General features: G+C 41.7%; 1 protein-coding gene across 4 annotated transcripts in view; it reads left to right on the forward strand.

Moving 5' to 3' along the window:
- The window catches only part of MCOLN1 (mucolipin TRP cation channel 1), a 110,207-nt gene extending 86,606 nt beyond the window's left edge, over window positions 1-23,601 (forward strand). For 2 of the 4 annotated variants that reach the window (XM_070741747.1, XM_070741746.1), the window contains 7 exons: window positions 7,964-8,070; window positions 17,723-17,872; window positions 17,986-18,087; window positions 18,354-18,476; window positions 18,873-19,079; window positions 21,561-21,691; window positions 21,923-23,601. In XM_070741747.1, the coding sequence (XP_070597848.1) occupies window positions 7,964-8,070; window positions 17,723-17,872; window positions 17,986-18,087; window positions 18,354-18,476; window positions 18,873-19,079; window positions 21,561-21,691; window positions 21,923-21,959 (857 nt within the window). In that variant the 3' untranslated portion in view covers window positions 21,960-23,601. The remainder of the gene's footprint in view (window positions 1-7,963; window positions 8,071-17,722; window positions 17,873-17,985; window positions 18,088-18,353; window positions 18,477-18,872; window positions 19,080-21,560; window positions 21,692-21,922) is intronic. The other 2 variants (XM_070741749.1, XM_070741750.1) reach the window with 1 other exon arrangement.
- Window positions 23,602-23,782: the final 181 nt, after the last annotated feature.

The following is a 23,782-nucleotide window of genomic DNA, read 5'->3' on the forward strand; positions in this document are numbered from 1 at the left end:
CTCATTCAGCCTTTCTTTAACCTCTATTTCTTGTAACATAACATGTTCTTTTTCATATAGTTTTGCATAAAATTCTCTTATTACATTTTCTAATTCTCTGTTACCATATCTCATTACTCCATCCTTATCCTTCAGGCCATTTATTATTAATTTTTCTTTTCTTTTTTTAAGGTAGTTTGCCATTTGTAATGCTGACCCCCCCCCCCATATTTCAATTCTCTGTTTCACTGCTATTCTCATATTATTCCAATTTTCTTCCTCTATGTCCTTTAATTGTCTTTGTTTAAGTTTTAACAAGTCATTCCATTCTTTATTTCTGGTTATTCTCAAGTTTTCTCTTATTGATTCTATTTCCCTTATTCTTTTTTCCCTTTCCATCCCCCAACTTTTTCTGATATAAGACTCCATACTAATTAGATTACCCCTAATAACTGCCTTCTTCGTGTTCCAGATAACTGATTGTCTCATTCCGTCATTTTGATTTATTTCATAAAATTCCTGAATATCCCTCTGAATTTTTTCCTTATTTTCTTCACTTACTGAGACAATTGTATTATATCTCCAAATTCTTTGTCTACCAGTAGGGTCTATTTTTATAACTGCCATTATGGCTGCGTGATCAGATATCCAATTACTTTTAATTTCTGCCTTTTTAACTTGAATTTTTCCTGTTTTGTTCATGAATATATAATCTATACAACTAAACTTACTGTGTCTTGCTGAATAATATGTTCCTCTGTTTGAATTATCAGCGTGTACATTTATCATATTTAACTTATTCAAATTTAATTGCTTAGCTGTTATTTCTACATTGAAATCCCCAGCAAATATCACCATCCCCTCTGAAAATAAATCCAGTTTACGTTTTGCATTCATAATAAATTGTTTAGCATTTACATTTGGAGCGTATATTACCGCTAATGTTATCATCTTTTGATTCATTTTTCCTTTTACAAATAATAATCTTCCTTCTTTATCCCCTTTTGTTTGTATCACCTGAAAAACATTTCTTTGATTTATTAATATGGCCACTCCTTTATTGTTTGTTTCTCCTCTACACTCAAAAATATATTTCCATTCTTTACTCTCAATCAATTTATCCGTTTTTTTCCTTCCCTTATGAGTTTCAGTAAGAAATAAGAAGTCCACATAGTTTTCTTTCGCTAATTTCAATAATCTATACCTTTTCACAGGTGATGCTAAACCATTTATATTCAATGCTGTAAGTGTTCGATCACCCATAATATTTCCATTTAACCTTTTTCCCTCTTGCAACCCAGAGTTCTGTTAATTTTTTCAGTTCCCCCCACCCAGGTGCCTCCCCCCGAATTTCTCTCACAAAGAGAGAAGAGCGGGGGAAAATCCACTGCTTTGGCTAGGCACCGTAAGGGGCATGGTTCCACCGAAGCTAGTGCCCCCCCCAAACACCCTTTTAAAGTTGGAAATAAAACCCCATACTCCCCTCCCTAAGTCTCCCTTAATTTGGTTAGAGTTAAAACAGATATTAAATTGTAACAGACCTTAACTTTTTCCCCTTAATATGTAAAACCATTAAAACAGTAAAGACAGACCTCCGAACCGATCTCTGATCTATCTCCGGTTTTTCCCACTAACACACGTACGACGTTGGCCACCGTCCTAAGATACTGCACCAATGTAGTTCTAATCTGTCTTCTCACAAACCATCCACCATCCACCATTCACTTCTGCCCACCATCAACAACTTCCTTTCACCTTCTTTAGCGCTTTTGGACTGCTCCGCTATCTTTGATCGTCGCTAATTAAGAAATGGGAGACTCTCTCTCTCTTTTTTTTTAAACTCCTTTTGCCTCTGAAATTCTTACGGGTAAGTAGATTATATAAATTAGTAAAGTCCGCTGATGTCGCCACTCCTTTTTTTGCTTCTCAGTTGTCAACTCAGTACGCCAAACCTTCGGGCCGAGGATAAACCTTGGTTCTTTTTTTTGCCCAAATAAGGGGATTTCGTCACCCACAATGGGGGTTTGCACCCCACCCACTGCTCGAGACTTCCCCTTACTCTAGCTCTCCTCTCCAGGGAGAACTGTCCCCGATTATACAGTTTTTCAGCGAAAAATCTAATGTAGACCAGGAGCTTCTAGTCTGCACATCGCTTTGGCTTGGCACCACCCCAGAAGTCCTAAAATCTGCATTATGTGTGCTTATCTCAATAAAAAGTTTTATTTATTCATTTGAGTCGGGGGTTTCAATCCGAGGGCCATGCACAGAACATTTTATTATCTAATTTTAAGATATCTATCTTTAAATTGGCATGGTTTGGGGAGATTGCTTTTTTTGGTTTAAGCATTGTCTCCTGCATAATGGTAAAGATGGCGTTCATATTTTGGATTATTGATGTGCCAACTGACTTCTCAGTAGTCAGCATTTTGTCAATCAAACATTGAGAAGCTACCCCAGCCACGATAGTAGGTATTGATTCTTCCCACCCTTAACGTCATTGTTGTTGTAGTACAGTGTTCCCTTGACTTTCGCAAGGGGTACGTTCCAAGACCACCCGTGAAAGTCAAATTTCCACGAAGTGGAGATGCTTCCTTGCTTTCTTCCTTCCTTACTCCCCCTCCCTTCTCCATTACGGGTTTTACTTATCCCCAGAACCTGCAGGGGCAACGGGACGACAACCTGGCAGCTTTGCTGCACTCGCTGCCGGTGTCTCCCATGGTGGCAGCGGCAGCACTGGTGCTCAGGGTCAGGGCAGGGGAAGGGGAAGCTCAAGGCAAGAGGGATCCAGGCCAAGCCTTGAAGCCGGGATTCTAGGCCGGTCAGCTGGAAGGTCGGACGCTACCACTAAGGGAGACGGCTTAGGTGGGTGGAGGAAGAAGAGGCGGCAGTAGGCAGCAGTAAGTGATGGCGGTGGAAAAAGAGGCAGCCGCGCCTTTTGGGGCTTGACCCTGAGTTGCGGGCGGAGGCTACTGGAGGGTTATGATGAGCCCACCACAAGCCATCCCCTCGATTAGTGCGCGGCCCCCTGACCCAACAATGCCCTCAGCTCCTCCCCCTCGGGCAAGTTAGGGTGGTCTTGTTTGCCCGCAAGGCTCGGCTTCAAGTGGAGTGTACCAATGCTCTGAGAATTAAAGGGGAGGGATCGGGAGGTTAAAGAAGCAGGACGGCTGGGGTGTGGGGAGAGGAGGAGAGTTAAAACGCACAGTACATCGGGCGGCCGCAGGAAAACCCGTGGTGTTCAAAAATAAGGCGGACTATTTTTTCCATTAATACTTTTTTAAAACCTGTGGTATAGCCGTTCCGTGAAAGTCGGACCCGCAAAAGGGATGACTACTTGCCATTTTTTTAGGATTTTGTTTGGTTTCTCTAATATTTTATAAATCTTGCTTCAAATTACCACCCAATACTTTAACCCCTTTCAGGTTTTCTATATGTGTCTATTTGTTCAATAATATACTATTTTAATAGGGTATTGAGACATCCTCTAATTTGGGCTTTTAAACTTGGTTCCTTTAATTCTCTTTATGGTATTGCCAATTATTACTAGATAGTTGCTTACTTCATTTTAAAGTCTCTTTTGTCTCCTTTTGAATTTAAATTTCTTTTGTCATTAAATCGGTCAAGCACCCACCCAGCTTCAGCACTTCTTTGCCTATCTCCAGCACAAATGCTTAGATCTTATCACCTAGGCAATCCACGATCTCTCCATTGCACCCCGACTACCCACTGGTGCCTTTCTTCTTCAATGCCACTTCAGGGCATATCTGACCTGGTTCCAATCTGGTTCCAGATCTCCAAACAGCTGGAATTTGGAGTTCCTGTGGGTGCATGAGACACCCTTAGTGCTGGGATGTTGACCATGAACTCTCCTCCCAGATTTAAAAATATTAAAGCAGCTGGCAGCCTTGGCGTGCCTGGCAGCCCGGGGCTGCCATTTCAGCGGGGAACTGAGAAGCCAGGACTGCTTTTTACACGGGGACCTAAAAACGACACAGCCATCGTGACACTAAACTCACCAAACCACAGAGCCCACACCAGACCTGTCACCACTGCTGGCATCAACACTGAACAGCTGATGGGCAGGTGAAACTAAAATGGATGCTTGTGCACATGTTCACTGAATGTGCCTGACAATGGAACTCTGCTGGCCTCCCTGCTGAATGTCTACTAATTCAGCTTAGGGAAGAATAGAGGGTGGGCTGAGTGCATAAGTGGCTGGGTGGGTGGTGCTAAGGAACAGTTTAAAACAGTGGAACAATTACTGGACTGATAGTCCTTTGAATTTATTTATGTATTTATTCGATTTTTATGCTGCCCTTCTCCTTAGACTCAGGGTGGCCTACAACATGTTAGCAATAGCATTTTTTAACAGAACCAGCATATTGCCCCCACAATCCGGGTCCTCATTTTACCCACCTTGGAAGGAATTTCCTGTTGATGGATGTCATTTCGTGCTGATGTTTGTGAGGTAGATTAAAAATACTTAATTAAAGACACCTCTGCAGACCTAGATGAACTCATAGATACTGTAACATCATATGTCAGCTTCTGTGAAGACCTATGTGTACCAACCAGGAACTTGCAAATATACAGTAACAATAAACTTTGGTTCACAGCCAAACTCAAGCAGTTACATCATTCCAAAGAGGAAGCCTACAGAAAAGGTGATAGAATGCTGTACAATCAGGCCACAAATATATTAACAAGAGAGATCAGAGCTGCAAAAAGGAACTACTCAGAAAAGCTAAAGAATCAATTCTCAACAAATGAACCAGCAAACATGTGGAAAACTCTCAAAAACATCACCGGTTACAGCGAACTACCTTCGCAAGCTGAAGGAGATCAGCAATTGGCAGATGACCTGAATGTGTTCTACTGCACAACCTCCATCCCAGACACACCAACAACAGCCAAATCTTCTACAATTGAATCCATCCCATTGGGTTTACAACCCCTAGTGATCACAGAAAAGGAAGTGAAAAATCTATTTCACAGACAGAAGCCTGGAAAAGCACCAGGCCCAGACAAGATAACTCCTTCTTGCTTAAAAGTCTGTGCTGACCAATTGGCCCCCATCTTCACCCAAATCTTCAACAAATCACTAGAGTTGTGCTATGTTCCTTCCTGCTTCAAATGCTTGACTATCATTCCACTGCTGAAGAAGCCCTCCATCAAGGAACTGAATGACTGCAGACCAGTTACTCTAACATCTGTAGTTATGAAAACTTTTGAAAGGCTAGTGATGTTCTACTTGAAAACCATCACGGATCCACTGTTAGATCCTCTGCAATTTGCATACTGAGCAAATAGATCAACAGATGATGCTGTTAATATGGCTCTACACTACATCCTTCAACATCTTGAATCTCCAATGACCTACGCTAGGGTCCTCTTTGTAGACTTCAGTTCAGCATTCAATACCATCATACCGGACATTCTCTTAACCAAACTAAATCAGCTAAATCCGCATACAGAAGGGAAGTTGAACAACTATCCTTGTGGTGTGACCAGAACCATCTAGAACTGAACACACTCAAAAATGTAGAAATGGTGGTAGATTTTAGGAGAAACCTTTCCACCTTTCCCTCTCTCACAATACTAGACAACACAGTATCATCAGTAGAGACCTTCAAATTTCTAGGTTCTATCATATTTCAAGACCTAAAATGGTCACCTAACATCAAAAAACATCATCAAAAAAGCACAACAAAAAATGTTCTTTCTGCACCAGCTCAGGAAGCTTAAACTGCCCAAGGAGCTGTTGATACAGTTCTACAGAAGAATCATTGAGTCTGTCATCTGCACCTCTATAACTGTCTGGTTTGGTGCTGCAACCCAACAGGACCGACACAGACTTCACAGGATAATCAGAACTGCAGAAAAAACAATTGCTGCCAACCTGTTTTCCATTGAGGACCTGTATACTGCATGAGTCAAAAAGAGGGCAGGGAAAATATTTACTGACCCCTCGCATCCTGGACATAAACTGTTTCAACTCCTACCCTCTGCACACCAAGACAACTAGACACAAGAACATTTTCCCCGAACACCATCACTCTACTAAACAAATAGAGTAATACCTCGTCTAACGAACGTAATTAGTTCCAGGGAGAGGTTCGTAAGACGAAATATTGTTTCCCATAGGAAACAATGTAAAATCAATTAATCCGTGCAACGAACACCCCCCCCCGCAAAAATCCGCCACCGCCTGGCTGTCACCTTTTGAAACAGCCGGGGGGCTTCCCAGCGTCCTCCTGAACCCGAACGCCAAACCCGAACTTCCGGGTTCGGCGTTCGGGAGGCCGCCGAGAAGCCCCCCGGCTGTTTTAAAAGGTGACAGCCAGGAGGTGGGGCTTCCCGGCGGCCTCCTGAACCCCGAACCCGGAAGTTCGGCAAAAGTTCGGGTTCGGGAGGCCACTGGGAAGCCCCGCCACCCGGCTGTCACCTTTTAAAACAGCCGGGGGGCTTCCCAGTGTCCTCCTGAACCAGAACGCCAAACCTGAACTTCCGGGTTCGGCGTTTGGGAGGCCGCCGAGAAGCCCCCTGGCTGTTTTAAAAGACGACAGCTGGGCGGCGAGGCTTCCCAGCGGCCTCCCAAACCCCGAACCCGGAAGTTCGGCAATTCCACTAAAATTCTATTGCATTCCATTCCATTCCATTCAATTACATTCCATTCAATTACATTCCATTCCATTACATTCTATTCTATTCTATTCAGAACTGTGGGGGGTTTTTTGGGGGGGGGCTGTTTTTCACATTTACATCAGGACCCAACAGGAAGGCAGGACTCACCATTTAATGAAATATATGGCAAAGGGAACGGAACCGAGCCTGTAGGTTGCAGACTTGGTGGAAAGTATTTATTTTCTTAATTTATAGGCCAAGCATCTACCTGGTTTATTTGCAAACTCAAAATATTTTTGCTTTTCGTAGATCAATTTTGTTTCTATTTTCTGGATTGTTAACATAGATAATTGTTGCCATAACATTTTGATATGGTGTAGAATCAAAGGCTGACCTTGTCATGATTATTAATGATTGCTGAGATCAAAAAGCATTTGCAAACTGAACATGTGCTTTCAGGGGGGAAATCAATCAACAAAATGGTTGAATCTCAGTCTCTGATCTTGTTTTTTGTGATCAGCATACTAATGTCATCCCAGATGACCTCTCCATGCAGCTTCAGGCAGATGTTGAGTAGAATAAAATGGGGATAAAATGGAATCCTCTGGGACAGACAATGATTAAGTCTTGAACAGTAGTCTAGCCTTAATAGTCTAGCATGCAGAACCACAATCAACCAGTTCCCTTTTGGATTAGATCCTTCTGGCAATCTGGAAGAGTACTATAATTGATAAAATTTGAAAGCTGCTAAGAAGCTGTCCTCTCTACATTTAATTGATGGTGTAAACTCACACACTAAGTTATCCACAGCTGTTTCAGTTCCATATCTTGTATGAAAGCCTGATTGAAATGGAAATCTGAGTCTATGATATAATTGAGTAGATTTCCTAAGTTGAGGTAGAGATTTTTTTTAGATAAAGTCTTATTGCTTCATGGCTTGAAGGAACACATCCCTCTGCCAGTGGGCATTATACTGAATCAGACCTTTTTATGGCTGCAACCCAGTAGTATCCATTTTTGGAGAACAAAATATTTCTTAATGGCTTTAGTCAATTTTGCTAGTCTAATCAGTTGGGAAAGACTGTTTTCTCTTTCATGCACATTTCCACTTTTATCCAGGCTCTCTTTTGGTTAACCAATTGCATCTTTTGGTTTAAAATTTAAAAAACCTTAAAATCTTGTGTGGTTTGTTCCACCTGCCGTTTTGGTATCACTGATGCTATATGTTTGCTCTTTCCTGCCCACTTCTGTCAAGTCTATATAGATGGCATTTCTGTAAGAAGAAGGGTTAACTTTATGTTCTCTGTAGCTTCTTGTTTCATTGCAGATACCTAACTTTGCCATGTGTTTTTTTTTGCAGGAGACAACCGTTTCCGGATGTTCTTTGATGTGGTGGTGATACTTATCTGTGTCCTATCTTTCATATTGTGTTCCCGCTCAATTATCAGGGGGCTTCGACTACAGCATGTGAGCATTGCTAAAAAAAGGGGTATCCCTTTTCTTAATGGATTCCTTTGTATTTTTTTAAGCAGAATCAGGGGTGGGTTCCTCTCGGTTTGAGCCAAAAACTGGTAGCGACCTGCTGATGACGTCATCAAAGCAGATTGATCAGTGTCAGTCCATGGGCACTGCCATCTTTCTTTCTTTCTTTCTTTCTTTCTTTCTTTCTTTCTTTCTTTGTTAGTTAGTTAGTTAGTTAGTTAGTTAGTTAGTTAGTTAGTTAGTTAGTTAAAAAATAAATGGGGGGCAATTTTTTCCATTTTCTTTCCTTCTGCACATGTGCAGAAGCCAGGTTTTGGGCACCCTGAGACAGCGGCTGGGTGGAAAAGAAGCCTCTAAGCTTCAAAGTTCAGCAGCAAGCTTGGTCCCTTCACACAGTCGCTTTTCTCCACGCACGAGAAAGATCAAAAGGCATAGAGCATCCTTTAAGGACAAAGTCAGCATATGTACCCAGAGGTAAGAAAAGGAACCACTGAGGCAAGGAGCTCTCTGGGACTGGTAAACAAGTGTATTATTATTATTATTATTAATAATAATAATAATAATAATAATAATAATAATAATAATAATAAGATTTGTGTGCCGCCCCTCTCCACAGACTCGGGACGGATCACAATAGTGATAAAACAATATACAATAACAAATCTAATATTAAAAGTCTAAAATAACAATTTAACATTAAAAGCCTAAAAACCCAATTATTTAAAAACATACACACAAACATACCATACATAAAACTACATAGGCAAGGAGAGATGTCTCAGTTCCCCCATGCCTGATGGCAGAGATGGGTTTTAAGAAGTTTATGAAAGACAAGGAGGGTGGGGGCAATCCTAATCTCTGGGGGGAGCTGGTTCCCGAGGGTCGGGGCTGCCACAGAGAAGGCTCTTCCCCTGGGTCCCGCCAGCTGACATTGTTTAGTCGACGGGACCCAGAGAAGGCCAACTCTGTAGGACCTAACTGGCCGCTGGGATTCGTGCGGCAGAAGGCGGTTTCGCAGATATTCTGGTCCGGTGCCATGAAGGGCTTTATAGGTCATAACCAACACTTTGAATTGTGACCGGAAACTGATCATGAGTGAGGTGAAGGGGAGAGAAAAGAGAGAGGAGCCACAGGAATAGAAGGGCGGCAGCTCTTCTTCACCCTTGCCTGGAGAAGGATGCTCTCAAGGTGGCTCTCCACTCTCAGGCAACATCTCCGCCTCCTCCCTTCCTCAAGCCTGGCAAAGAAGCCCACCAAGGAAACCCACTCCTCTCACCAGATCCTTCTAAGGCAGTGTTTCCCAACCTTTTTTGAGCCGCGGCACATTATTCATGTTTTCAAAATTCTGGGGAACACTGAAGGGGGGGGGGCGGGGGGGCTAAAGAAAAGTTTGGACAAAAAAAAATTCTCTTCCTCCATTTCACTCTATTTCTCCCTCCCTCTTTCTCTCTCTTCCTTCCTTCCCTTCTTTCTCTCCATCCCTCTTTCTTTCTTCCTCTCTTTTTTGCTCTCTTTCTCTCTCCCTCCTTCCCTCCCTCTATGTCTTTCCCTCTCCCTCCTTCCCCCCTTTCTTTCTCTCTCTCTCTTGCTTTCTTTCCCTCTCTTTCTCTTGCTTTCTTTCTCTCATTCTCTCTCCCCTCCTTTTTCTCTCTCTCTCTTTCTCTCTCGTTCACCACGCCAGCAACAGAGAGAAAAAGAAAGAGCGAGAGAGAGCCGGAGAGAGAGTGGAGTGCGCAGCAGCCATCAGCCTCCTCGCCCTCCCAGACGTCCCCAGCGCCCGGCCTCACACCGCCTCCCGTTAGCCCGGCCGAAAGCCACACAGTCCCGGACTCCCGGATCGCTTGCTTCTCCGGCCAGCGCGGCGCTTTCCTGGCCAGATGGTTTTGCTGACCGGAGAAGCGAGCGATCCGGGAGTCCGGGACTGTGTGGCTTTGCGCTATGAAGAGAAAACGGCAGCAGGGAAAAGCCGGCCGTTTTCTCTTCATGGCGCAAAGCCACACAGTCCCGGACTCCCGGATCGCTCGCTTCTCCGGTCAGCAAAGCCATCTGCCCAGGAAAGTGCCGCGCTGGCCGGAGAAGCGAGCGATCCGGGAGTCCGGGACTGTGTGGCTTTGCGCCATGAAGAGAAAACGGCCGACTTTTCCCTGCTGCCGTTTTCTCTTCATGGCGCAAAGCCACACAGTCCCGGACTCCCGGATCGCTCGCTTCTCCGGCCAGCGCGGCGCTTTCCTGGGCAGATGGCTTTGCTGACCGGAGAAGCGAGCGATCCGGGAGTCTGGGACTGTGTGGCTTTGCGCCATGAAGAGAAAACGGCAGCAGGGAAAAGTCGGCCGTTTTCTCTTCATGGCGCAAAGCCACACAGTCCCGGACTCCCGGATTGCTCGCCCCAAGGCAGGAGGCGGCGGCGGAGGAGAGTGGGCGGATCCGGCGGGCAATGGGGCAGGGCGGAGAAGCCAGGGGCGCGTTTGGCCAGAGGCACCGTGGGGAGGCAGGGGCAGGGAGGTGCGGCAGTAGGTGCCTCCGGCCAAACTCGCCCCTGGCTTCTCCGCCCTGCCCCATTGCCCGCCCGATCCGCCCACTCTCCTCCGCCGCCTCTCGCCGCGGCACACCTGACGATGTCTCGCGGCACACTAGTGTGCCGCGGCACACCGGTTGGGAAACGCTGTTCTAAGGAAGGAGAGACAGAGCCCGGATGCTCCACCAAGCTGCTTCTCCCCAACCAGCGACAGCAGCAAGCATCAGGCCACCTCCTCTTCTGGGTTAGCTTTAAACTCCACCCCATACTGCTTGAGGAAAGGAGCTTTATTTTCTTGCTTGTGCTGGGGAGGTAGTGGTCTCTGCCCTTAACTGCTTCTTCTGGCTTGGAGAGATGGCAAGGGCTCTGTTTCCAGTGCCTGGGACGGAGGACAGCATGCTCCGATCAGCCTCTTAGGACAGTAACATAGGGGAGGGGGGAAGCAGCCCCGAGGTGGCGAAGGAAGCCAGGCCAGCCTCAAAAGCCAAACACTGAGCCTCACTGAAAGGCTTTGTAGGGGAGCAGCCCATCAGCAGAAGCGCTCTCTGGGAAGGACAGGAGAAGCTGCTCCCCTGGAACAACAGCTCTGCATGGCCTGAGTGCCGGTCTCTGCCATTTGTGTGTGTGTGTGAGAGAGGGGGGAAGTGAGAGAGTGTGTGTGAGAGAAGAAAAAAAGGACAGAAAAAGAGACTGAGAAAGAAAGAAAGAGGGAAGGAAGGTGAGAGAGAGAAGAGAAAGAAAGAGGAAAGAACGGAGAAAGATTTGTAACAATATGCAAAATTGCTCCATGCTTCTGAGCATGGTAGTTAGCACAGATTTCTACTGTAGCTAGCACAAATTTCAAGCTCTTCCCTCTTTGTTTCTATCACCGACTAACACCCCTGCCCACGTCTCTGGCTGCCCAAGGCAGAATGAAAAGAGACACAGTTGGTGCACAGAAGCTCAACGTTCTTTCTTCCAGCAATCTCTCCAGTATTAAAGCGATCAGGACTCCTGTCTCAGTGGCAGATCATACTAAAGCAGAGGTCTTCAAACTTGGCAACTTTAAGGCTTGTGGATTTTAACTTCCAGAATTCTCCAGCATAGCTAAAGCAACCTCCAGCCTTGCCTTGACTAGAGAAGGAGATACTTTTCACTTTCTTTTAGCTCATTTTCAAACTTTTCCTTTTCTGCAAGGAGAGGGCGGTGGAGAGAGAGAGAGAGAGAACGGGACTCCATTCCAGATCTGGTCAAAACACCTCTTTCCCCTTCCCTTCCCTCCCCACCTCACCTGACCAGAGAGCTAGAGAGATTTTGGAGAGACCTGCTCCAGACTCTAATTTGCTGCAGGAAAATGCAGGGGATGGCTTGGGATGGGGCAGAGAATGCTGGTGGAGTTGTCTTACTGTTTTTTGCTCAAGAACAGTCCTTTGTGGAATGAATGGAAACACACACACACAGAGGGAGGGAAGTGGGGAAGAGAGGTGTGTATGTGTGTGAGAGAGAGAGAGAAAGGAAGGAAGGAAGAGGAAGTATGTGTGTGTGAGAGAGAGACAGGGAGAGAAGAAAAAGAGAGAAAGAAAGAGGGAGGGAAAGAGAGAGACAAGAAAGAAAGAGAAAGAAAGAAAAAAGGAAGGAAGGGAGAGGAGAGAAAGAGAGAGACAGAGACAGAGAGAGAGACAGAGAAAGGAAGAAGAGGAAGGTGGCACAGCAGGTAGAGTGCTATACTGCAGGTCACTGAAGCTGACTAGATCTGCAGGTTAGTGGTTCAAATCTCACCACTGGCTCAAGGTTAACTCAGCCTTCCATCCTTCCGAGGTGGGTAAAATGAGGACCCGGATTGTGGGGGCAATAGGCTGGCTCTGTTAAAAAGTGCTACTGCTAATATGTTGCAAGCCGCCCTGAGTCTAAGGAGAAGGGTGGCATAAAAATCGAATAAATAAATAGATAAACCCTGTCACTAGACATGGCTTCAGAAGACACTTTGAAACACCACAGCAATTTACAGCTGTATGATATCTTGGTGATAACCTAGTCCAATCCCGTGTTGCAGCAGAAAATTTTACATTGTCTGGATTATTTTGCTGCCTCTAACTGAGAGGAAAATTGCCAGACAAAATTACTAGGGCAAGGCTGCTATGCAGAGGAAGGCAGAGATAATCCTTGACATGACCACAATTGAGCCCAAAATTTTGATCGCTAAGCAAGAGCATTGTTAAGTGAGTTTCACCACATTTTACTCAATCCATGACATTTCCTGGCTCTAGCAATCATATGAAAGCTAGGGAAGAACATCTGAAGGAATGCGGATTGTTCTAATGTACAGACGTTATGGTTAAATGTGTGGCAGAAAGTGACTGGATGAGTTTTTCTAAATGCAGTAAGTGAGATTGAATGTGTATAGTTTTAGAAGAGCGATCTCTCGATCTCTCTCTCTCTCTCTCTGTACATACACATACAATATATATCATAGATAATGTATCTTTCTGTGTGCCTGTGTGTAATATGTATGTACATATATGGCATATATACATAGGATTAAATAGTATATTTTGGATGTTCAGTAGTAGTTAAAAGACAGTGAAATTGTATCTCATTCAGGCATTTGAAACAAGGAGGCCAGGCACCCTAACCCTAACTCTTTATGTGAGTGACACCCACCCAGTCACATGATCACCTAGCAACACCCACCCACCCAGTCATATGACCGCAAAGCCACTCCTACCCGGTCACATGACTGCCAAACCACTTCTACCCAATTACATGACTATGAATCCACACCGACTGTCACACGACCATCAAGCCATGTCCACAAAATAAGTATGCCTACAGAGTGGTAGTAAAAAAAAAATTGGAACCCACCCTTGAGCAGGACCCTTTTTGTGCTGAACAGATGCAAAAATTCAAAATTTCCATAAAGATGGGAGGAGGAGCTGACACTTTTCCTAAAGTATATATATATAATTTTTAATTAATTAATTAATTTATTTATTTATTAATGTAGTTATTTATGTAGTTATTTATGTAGTTATTTATTTATTTATTCCAATACACAATAATACACAATGAAATTGCTTGTATATTTTGAAATGTTTCCTATAAATACTCAACATATAACTAGAGTCTAGTGTCCTGGTTGTGGTTCTTTCTGATCTCGTTTGTCCCTGGTGTGCTTTTTCAAGAGGTACATCACTTCAGCATTTCCTCTTCTTCCTCTGCTCCCGCCCTTAATTTTTGAAATGCAGAAATAGAATTTGAGAATTACATTAACATTTACAAAGTGACCAGATCCAGCCAGAAATGAACGTAATTTAGGAAGGAGAAGTTATTTGCAAAAGAGGGAAAAGATTTTCAAAGTAGAAGATAAAAGGTTTGCCCATATTAGTCCTTGATTTATGACTGATCACTTACTATCCCTGGATTCAAAGTTATGATGGCTATCTCCACAGTCTCATGACTGCTAATTGGGCTCTCGCAACCAGTCCTCATTTATGGATCTTTGCAGCATCCCTTTAAAACAGCATTTACTTCCAGTTTTCAGCAAAACTGGCCCATAGCAAACAATTGATTCATTAATAATCACTTAACAATTGCCACAAAAAGATGGTAAAATTGATTCAATCATATGGATAACCAAATTTACAACAGTGGACATGCAGAGGGCTTAGGAGGCCTGCAGAGTGCTCCTGGGAGCTGGGGAGGGCAAAAACAGGACGCATGGAGGGTTCAGGAAGGCAAAAATGGGCCCGTATTTGGCAAAAACGGGATGTGCAGAGGGTTTGGGAGGCTTGCAGAGTGCTCCTGGGAACTGGGGATGGCAATAAACAGATGCAAGGAGGACAAATCCTATTTTTTTCTTGTTTTCCTCTTCAAAATCTTGGTGCATCTTATACCCTGGTGCATGTCATAGTCCGAAAAATATTGTATTTGAATTTGAACTATTTCAGGCTCAGACATTTCTTATAAGTCCAAATCAGTACTGGAATACTTCAAGTGAAACTGAAACATCTTGTTTTGTGCACTCCTTTCTTCAACATTGAGTTTTCACTGTCATCTTTAATTTTTTCCAGGAATATTTTTGGTTGACTATTTTTTCCCCTAGGTGTTAGATTTGGATTTAGATTTACATAGAAACATAGAAACATAGAAGTCTGACGGCAGAAAAAGACCTCATGGTCCATCTAGTCTGCCCTTATACTATTTTCTGTATTTTATCTTAGGATGGATATATGTTTATCCCAGGCATGTTTAAATTCAGTTACTGTGGATTTATCTACCACGTCTGCTGGAAGTTTGTTCCAAGGATCTACTACTCTTTCAGTAAAATAATATTTTCTCATGTTGCTTTTGGTCTTTCCCCCAACTAACTTCAGATTGTGTCCCCTTGTTCTTGTGTTCACTTTCCTATTAAAAACACTTCCCTCCTGGACCTTATTTAACCCTTTAATATATTTAAATGTTTCGATCATGTCCCCCCTTTTCCTTCTGTCCTCCAGACTATACAGATTGAGTTCATTAAGTCTTTCCTGATATGTTTTATGCTTAAGACCTTCCACCATTCTTGTAGCCCGTCTTTGGACCCGTTCAATTTTGTCAATATCTTTTTGTAGGTGAGGTCTCCAGAACTGAACACAGTATTCCAAATGTGGTCTCACCAGCATTCTATATAGTGGGATCATAATCTCCCTCTTCCTGCTTGTTATACCTCTAGCTATGCAGCCAAGCATCCTACTTGCTTTCCCTACCGCCTGACTGCACTGTTCACCCATTTTGAGACTGTCAGAAATCACTACCCCTAAATCCTTTTCTTTTGAAGTATTTGCCAACACAGAACTGCCAATACAATACTCAGATTGAGGATTCCTTTTCCCCAAGTGCATTATTTTACATTTGGAAACATTAAACTGCAGTTTCCATTGCTTAGACCATTTATCTAGTAAAGCTAAATCATTTACCATATTACAGACGCCTCCAGGAATATCAACCCTATTGCACACTTTAGAGTCATCGGCAAATAGGCAAACCTTCCCTACCAAACCTTTCTCTATGTCACTCACAAATATATTAAAAAGGATAGGACCCAGAACAGACCCTTGTGGCACACCGCTTGTAACCTGACTCTGCTCAGAATACTCGCCATTAACAATAACTCTCTGATGTCTACGCTTCAACCAGCTGCAAATCCATTGAACTATCCAGGGATTAAGTCCAATCTTCACTAATTTATCTATCAGCTCTTTATGTGGAACCGTATCAAAGGCTTTGCTGAAGTCCAGGTAGGCAATATCCACGGCACCACCTTCACCCAACACCTTTGTGACATAGTCAAAGAAATCAATGAGATTAGTCTGACATGATTTGCCTTCAGTAAAGCCATGCTGATTTGGGTCCAATAAGTTATTGTTTTTTAGGTGCTGATTTATCCTCTTTTTGAGTAGAGTCTCCATCATTTTAACTACAACTGATGTCAAGCTAACTGGCCTGTAGTTACCAGCTTCTTCTCTACTGCCCTTCTTGTGAATAGGCACAACACTGGCCATTCTCCAATCCTCAGGAACTTCTCCTGTTAACAACGATTGGTTAAACAAATCAGTCAGGGGGGTAGTTTGAAAACAAACTGCTAATAAAATTGTCTGTAACAGCCAGTTATAAATGCCCCTTCTCCTTGAATTCAAAAAATGCAAATGCAAAAAGTAAACAGCACTACCTTCCTCTCCTTCTTTGTGATCTGAAGTGCAAATTAAAATGGCTTTTTCCTGCCTTTTATACTTCCCAGTCTAATCCTGCCCCAGCCTAATCTGATTGGTCTGTGTTTGAAAACAAACTGCTAATAAAATTGTCTGTAACAGCCAGTTATAAATGCCCCTTCTCCTTGAATTCAAAAAATGCAAATGCAAAAAGTAAACAGCACTACCTTCCTCTCCTTCTTTGTGATCTGAAGTGCAAATTAAAATGGCTTTTTCCTGCCTTTTATACTTCCCAGTCTAATCCTGCCCCAGCCTAATCTGATTGGTCTGTGTTTGAAAACAAACTGCTAATAAAATTGTCTGTAACAGCCAGTTATAAATGCCCCTTCTCCTTGAATTCAAAAAATGCAAATGCAAAAAGTAAACAGCACTACCTTCCTCTCCTTCTCTGTGATCTGAAGTGCAAATTAAAATGGCTTTTTCCTGCCTTTTATACTTCCCAGTCTAATCCTGCCCCAGCCTAATCTGATTGGTCTGTGTTTGAAAACAAACTGCTAATAAAATTGTCTGTAACAGCCAGTTATAAATGCCCCTTTTCCTTGAATTCAAAAAATGCAAATGCAAAAAGTAAACAGCACTACCTTCCTCTCCTTCTCTGTGATCTGAAGTGGATTTATATGCCGCCCCTCTCCGAGGACTCGGGGCGGCTCACAGCATGTACAGAAAAAACAGGAAACAATAATAACAATCCAATTATACCTTAAAAACAATCTTAAAATTCTAATTAAAAACTATCAATATCATTCATTCAGCAGTCAAACTAAGCATTCAGCGGTCAGGGGGGAAGGTCTAAGGAACCCCAGGCCTGGCAGCAAAGTTGAGTTTATTTATTTATTTATTTATTATTTATTATTTGGATTTGTATGCCGCCCCTCTCCGAAGACTTTTTTGGAAGGCAAGGAGGGTGGGGGCAGTACAAATCTCTGGGGGGAACTGATTCCAGAGGGCCGGGCCCCCCACAGAGAAGGCACTTCCACTAGGTCCCGCCAGCCAACATTGTTTGGTCAACGGGACCCTAAGGAGACCAACTCTGTGGGACCTCACCGGTCGCTGGGATTCGTGCAGCAGAAGGCGGTCTCGGAGATAATCTGGTCCTATGCCATGTAGGGCTTTATAGGTTACTGAGTGATTAGCATAAGAAAATTTGAAAGAAAATTGTTCAAATAATGAATTAGTCTTTCTTCTGGTCCTTGCTTAAGGGAGATGAATAATTTGACAAGTCCCAAGTCTTTGAAACTAAGCTAATCATCTTTCAAACTTAATTGTATTCACCTTGCCCTCTTGCCTTGATATAGGAGAAGGAGATAGAGCAGTGCAGAAAGGCAGGATTACAGGCAGTCAGATTTTTTGTTTGAGGATAGGCTACCTGTTCATAATGGTTCTTTCCTTCATACAGGAGTTCAGCCGGTTCTTTAAGCAACGCTATAGCCAAAATATCTGTCTCTCTGATCGCATGGAGTTTCTTAATGGCTGGTACATTTTGCTAGTGGTGAGCGATATCCTTACAGTGTCTGGCACAATAATGAAAATTGGAATAGAGTCCAAGGTAAGCAGGTTATGGCCTTCAGTGCTTAGAACATTTCAGATTTGGAGCTGTGAATAGCCTGCTCTGATTACTACTGGTAGAGTATCTCTGCATAAACTGTTCTTTGCTTGCAGAACTTTGCTGACTATGATGTCTGTGGCATCCTTCTGGGTACCTCCACACTCTTGGTCTGGGTTGGGGTCATGCGATACCTGAGTTTCTTTCAAAAATACAATGTAAGTGGAACATATTTTTCTTTTTTCCAATGCATCCCCCAGATTAGTAGTGGCAAAGAAAGAGCCAGCAAAGAACATAAGAAGCAAATCCCAGAGTTCCTTAAAAAAATAATGTTGGGCTCCTCAAAGTATAAAATCTGCTCCTAGGATCAAATCCTGCCTCAGCCATGTTTCTAGGGCTGTTACAGCCTCAGTTTTTGTCACATCTGACTTGATTAAAAGTTCCAAAACCTAATCTTAGACTGCTTTTTTTTCATGTCTTCTAGATTCTTATTGTTACCATGAGAGTTGCTTTTCCCAATGTCATCCGCTTCTGTTGCTGTGTGGCAGTGATCTACCTGGGCTACTGCTTCTGTGGATGGATAGTCCTAGGTCCCTATCACGTCAAGGTAGGAGGAAATACCAAGTACCAACAGAAGAGACAGATGTGAACCATTGATTAAAGTGCTTTTGTGATGCAAATCAAACAATGACATGTATGTTCCTTAGAAGTTTTTATTTTGAAGACAGAAGCTATAAAAGGATCAACGTTTCTGAAGCCTTTGAGCTACAGATGGATCTTTAATGTGTTCCTCCCCCTTCTACCCCAGTGCATTTCCCAAAGCAGTTTTGGCAGCTTCACAGGAGTAAAAAGAGAAGGAAATTTTTGCGGGCAGATGTTATTCTGCCTGTAACATATCACAATTGCAGGCATCGCTTTTATGTGCTTGTTTTGCTTTTGCTGGATTGTGGTGTCCAGATTTTGGGTGTCCCTTATAGATCTTTGTCTATTCTTTTGGTTTTAGTTCCGCTCTCTCTCAATGGTGTCTGAATGTCTGTTCTCTCTCATCAATGGGGATGACATGTTTGTGACATTTGCCAGCATGCAGCAGAGCAGCTACTTAGTATGGCTTTTCAGCCAATTGTACCTGTACACCTTCATCAGCCTTTTCATCTATATGGTGCTCAGCCTCTTCATTGCTCTTATCACTGGGTCCTATGAGACCATCAAGGTTAGTTTTGTTAGAAGTTGTCAATCCTATATAAAAGAAAAGGTAAAGATTTTCTCTATCCAGTCATGTCCAGCTCTAGGGAATGGTGCTCATCTCCATTTCCTAGCCAAGTGAGCCAGTGTTCTCATTTCCATAGTCATGGCCAGCATGACTATACACCATGGTGCACAGAATATTTTCCTACCAAAGTGGTACCTATTTATCTACTCACATTTTCATGCTGTTATATTGCTAGGCAGGCTCTTTCTCTTAGAAAAGTTGAAAGAGAAATGTTATTCAAAAGTTCCATTTTGGATTTCAACAATATAAGTTTTTATACACCCCAACAGACTAGACTGGTATATTGACACAGTAATTGAAGTTACAGTCGTTTCAAGAGATAGAAAAGCAAGGTATAAAAATAGACTGGTTTATATACCTTCAACCTTCAAAGGTAGATAAAGATCTTAAAAAACTGAGTTAGACCAGATCATTTTTGGCCAAGAGGACACTTTGATTAAAAAAAATTATAAGTATTTCTTATCTATTGCATTAGACTTTGAACAGGTGAAGGACACGATGATAAGGGGAGGGGCGGCATACAAATCCAATAAATAAATAAATAAAATAAATAAAATGGATGAAAAATATAGGCTACAATTGATATAGATAGTTAGCAGCAATTATGGGAGTGGAATTATAAAATGACAATGTCAACTGCATTTAAATAATATATATATAAGATGTTTTATAGATCGCATATGTCACCAGAGAGGTTAACTAAAATTCTTAAAGGTTTGTTGATGAAATGGTGGGAATGTAGCTCCTTCAATCATATGTGGTAGACTTGCTCAGAAGCTCGAAAATATTGGACACAGATTCAACACTGGATACAGAAAATTCTGAGAAAGACTATTGAATTAAAACCAGAAATATACTTTTTGGGTATTTTACCGGAAGGTTTTAATAAAGAAGAAATATATTTAATTATACATATAGTAACAGCTGTGAGGATTGCTCATGCACAAAATTGGAAATTGAATAGAATTCCAACTGAAAGGTAAGTTTTGAGGAAAATTATGGAATGTGCAGAGTTGAATAGATTGACTCTGAAACTCAAAGATAAACAAGACTCTGATTACTATAGAATTTGGGGAAAATTTTATGAATGGATAGAGAGTCATTGAAGTTTTGATGCTTTAATAATAAGGCATTGTTGGTAAAATTGAGATAAGAGGATTGAGTTTTAAATATTATAACCCAGATGGAGAAGATGAGCAATGGTGGTAGTACTATGTATTGATATAACATATAACATTATTTCTGGAATAAATTAGCTTAAACATATTCAAATTATTTTTAAAAATTACTTAGTTTTTTAGTTGCAATATGCAAATTTATTTTATATATAATCTATTTTTATTATTACATAATATATAATTGGTTATTAGAACAATCAGTTTATTAGACATGTAGGATTATGGCTTTCTAGATTTTTTGTTGTAATATGAAGATTTATTTTACATATAACTTATTCAGCTACTAGGTATTAGACAATTGGTTTTTTGGAACAATTAGCTCAATAGATTTGTAAGATCAAAATATAATGTGAATTTCATGAACAGCAATTAATGTATAGGTTATTGTAATGTTTTAATATTGGATGGAGAAAAGCTATGTTTTAAGAGGTTTATGTTATTTATGATAGTAAGATATTATATGTTTGTAGAGTTCTTTTGACTAAAAGTAAAAGAAAAAATTTGTATATATTTGATAATAAGTTTGATTTTGTGTTGAAAATTATGTATTGTTTTTTATTTTATTCTGGAGAAAAAAAATAAAAAAAAGTATGTAAAATAAAATTACTGGGTAGGCTCTGGCAAGTAATGGGAGCTTACCCCATGTGTGATGCTTGGGTCTCAAACCTGGGCCATCAGCTTTCCAGCTGACAATCTTAGAGTCTATAACTTCTGAGACATTGCACACTTTGCTAGTCCTATATACAAGATGGAATTAAACAGCTTTGCTCTGAATTCTCCAAAGGCATCTTGTAGGCTTCTTTTATCACAAATAAGTAAGCCAAATACATTTTATTCCTTTTCTAACTTTACTACCTCAATGAGAGGGATGGTATGAATACCTATAGAAATGTCCTAACTGCATTAATAAGGTGATGCCTAGGAAGACAGCCTATCATGGTATGTGTGGATGATTTTGAGAGACAAGAGGAAGAGCTGCAGGGAGGGCAGGGAGGCTCGGCACTGGCACTGGCACCTCCGCGGTGGGTGGGGGCGAGCGGTGCCTCCCATTGCGCAGCCTTAGAAAGGGCTACACGGGAAGTTGTTTGGGGGTGCACGCCCGCGCAGATGCGCAGCTTAAAGGGTACAGTGCTTTCAGACCTTACCATATAGAGCTCGTATCCATTATTTTGTTTCTTATCTGTACTAACTCACAAGGCCACAGCTTAGCCCCCCAGTGACAATAACTTGTTTCTCTTTTCAGCATCAGTGTGAGGGGGAAGCATCTGTCACTCCGCTCCATGCCTATATAGCTGAATGCAAAGACAGCCCCGAATCTGGCATGTTTCGCAAGGAGAACAGCTCTTCGTGTTCTATTTTCTGCTGCTGTGAACGGTAGGGTCTGTAAGATAGGTACTGTGTCTGCCTTTGTTCCTATCAATTGAGGGCTGGGTAATTTGGGTTGCAATGCACTGTGCTTTTCCCAACAAATACAACATTCTTTCAAGCCATGTAGTAATTCACCTTAGAACCCTGAAGTACAAACAATGCTGGGGATCTGGATGAATGTTGTGTTCTTTACTGGAAGGAGAATAGAGTTTAATAGCTGTCTTGTTTCATTCACAGAAGCCCGATGCAGGAGAATGTGTTGGTGGTGAACTGAGAGCCTCATGGGAACAAAGGGAACTGTTTTGCTGCTTCCTGATGGACTGTCTGGAAGACAAAGTGCCTGGAAGTGGACTACAAATAAGCGAACAGTGGTCTTTAATAGCAGGGTTTGGGATATGAGAGGTAGCAGCTTGCAGTGTGAGCCCTATGTCTGTTCCCTACAGAGTATTTTCAATAGTCCTCTGGCTAACAAGGTTCCTGGGAAGGAGGAGCTTTTAAAATTACCTTAGTAGGGCTGCATTAGACTTCATTGAAATCCCTACAGTAGATCCCACCTTTCTTAAATTGGATAAAACTAGAAGGTTTGCAAAGTATTACCACGAGAAAGGAACAACTTTAAAAAATATATTTTAGAAGAAGAAAAGGGAATAGCAAAAGGACATGGCAGTAATAATCAAGACAAAACCCTTGTGTTACCTCTGAGTTCCTTCAGCTTAGTATTTTGGTGGCCTCAGAAAGGACCTACCCAATGGAATTATTCTTCAAGCAACATCCAAAGGAGTAAATGCCTCTTTAACATAAAATACTCATCTGATTGGTACCTGACAGGTTCAGAATGCTATAGAATTAACTGAAATTAATGAGTGGGGCTGGAAGGGGCAAATACAGCTGCTTAAATATACGAGCAAGACTTCTCATATCTTTTCCTGTTCAAGACACATGTATTTCCATCTTAGCAGTATTCTGCTGGTCTCTCTAACATTTCCAGGTATGTCATCTGTAGTGAGCATTGCTTGTTTACTGTGACATTCTAGTCAATCAGTTCCTCTAGGTTGCAATTTCTTTGTATGAAAAATAGATCATGCTCACTTATCAAATTGAGAATATTGTACTTGAACAGGAATATAAAGTTTGGCTAGAAATGGAATACTTGGTTTCTAGTACTTTGTAGTAGAACATCTTGTATTATTCATAAGAGGATGGTGGTAGCTCAAGATTGACAGCCTGGCATGGAAAACCTCTGTCAACCATTTGGTCATTTTTGTACAAAATGCCAAAACGCAGATATTTTGCAATTTGGCAATGAAGAGGCAATATCCATGACATTATTTGAATGAGAGACTGATCCTGCTCCTTATAGGTATCAGAATTTGAACTGAAAACTCTTCTCACCGTAATGACTTAAGTACTCCAGTGCACATCATCCCTTGGAATTTTCTCTGGTCTAGTACTGTACCTTCCTCTGGTGACACTGAAGACTTGTCTCGCCTGATAAAGTTGCTTTGAGCAGATAATCTTACAGATGTACCATTTCATTTTACCATTTCATCTTCAACTTTATAAATAGCTCATGATCCAAAAGATGAAAAGCACTGGGGAATTTTTTACTTCAGAAACAGAAATTTAGAAATTGTCCTATTGGACTTTTATTACAGGGAGAGGTTAATTACATCCTCACACCACTGTATGTTCTTGTCTGTTAAATAACAAGTGAGTTTTAAAAAATCAAATGACCCAAATAATGCTAAATAAGAGCCAGTTGTTTTAAAGCAGTAATTTAATACAACTGTAATGAAGAATACAATATGAATTCAATTTTCTCCTGTTATTATAATTTATGAAGAACAATTCTGACTTTAAAAATCAATTATTTATAGCTACCAGTATTATTTTAATAAATAATTATGAGAAAAACATGAAGAAGGAAAGCCATTTGTTTTGGTTTTTCATCCTGAATACTATGGGTATCATCAATACTGCAGTACTGTAATCTTTATATTTAATAGGAAAAAACCTAACAATGGCAAAAGACCAGTTGGTTTTACAATGTTCATCTATTCTTTATCTTATCCTGAACTCTATTCTGAGTCTATCTTG

The sequence above is a fragment of the Erythrolamprus reginae genome, chromosome 2 (genome assembly GCF_031021105.1).
Source record: "Erythrolamprus reginae isolate rEryReg1 chromosome 2, rEryReg1.hap1, whole genome shotgun sequence".
Taxonomy (NCBI): domain Eukaryota; kingdom Metazoa; phylum Chordata; class Lepidosauria; order Squamata; family Dipsadidae; genus Erythrolamprus; species Erythrolamprus reginae.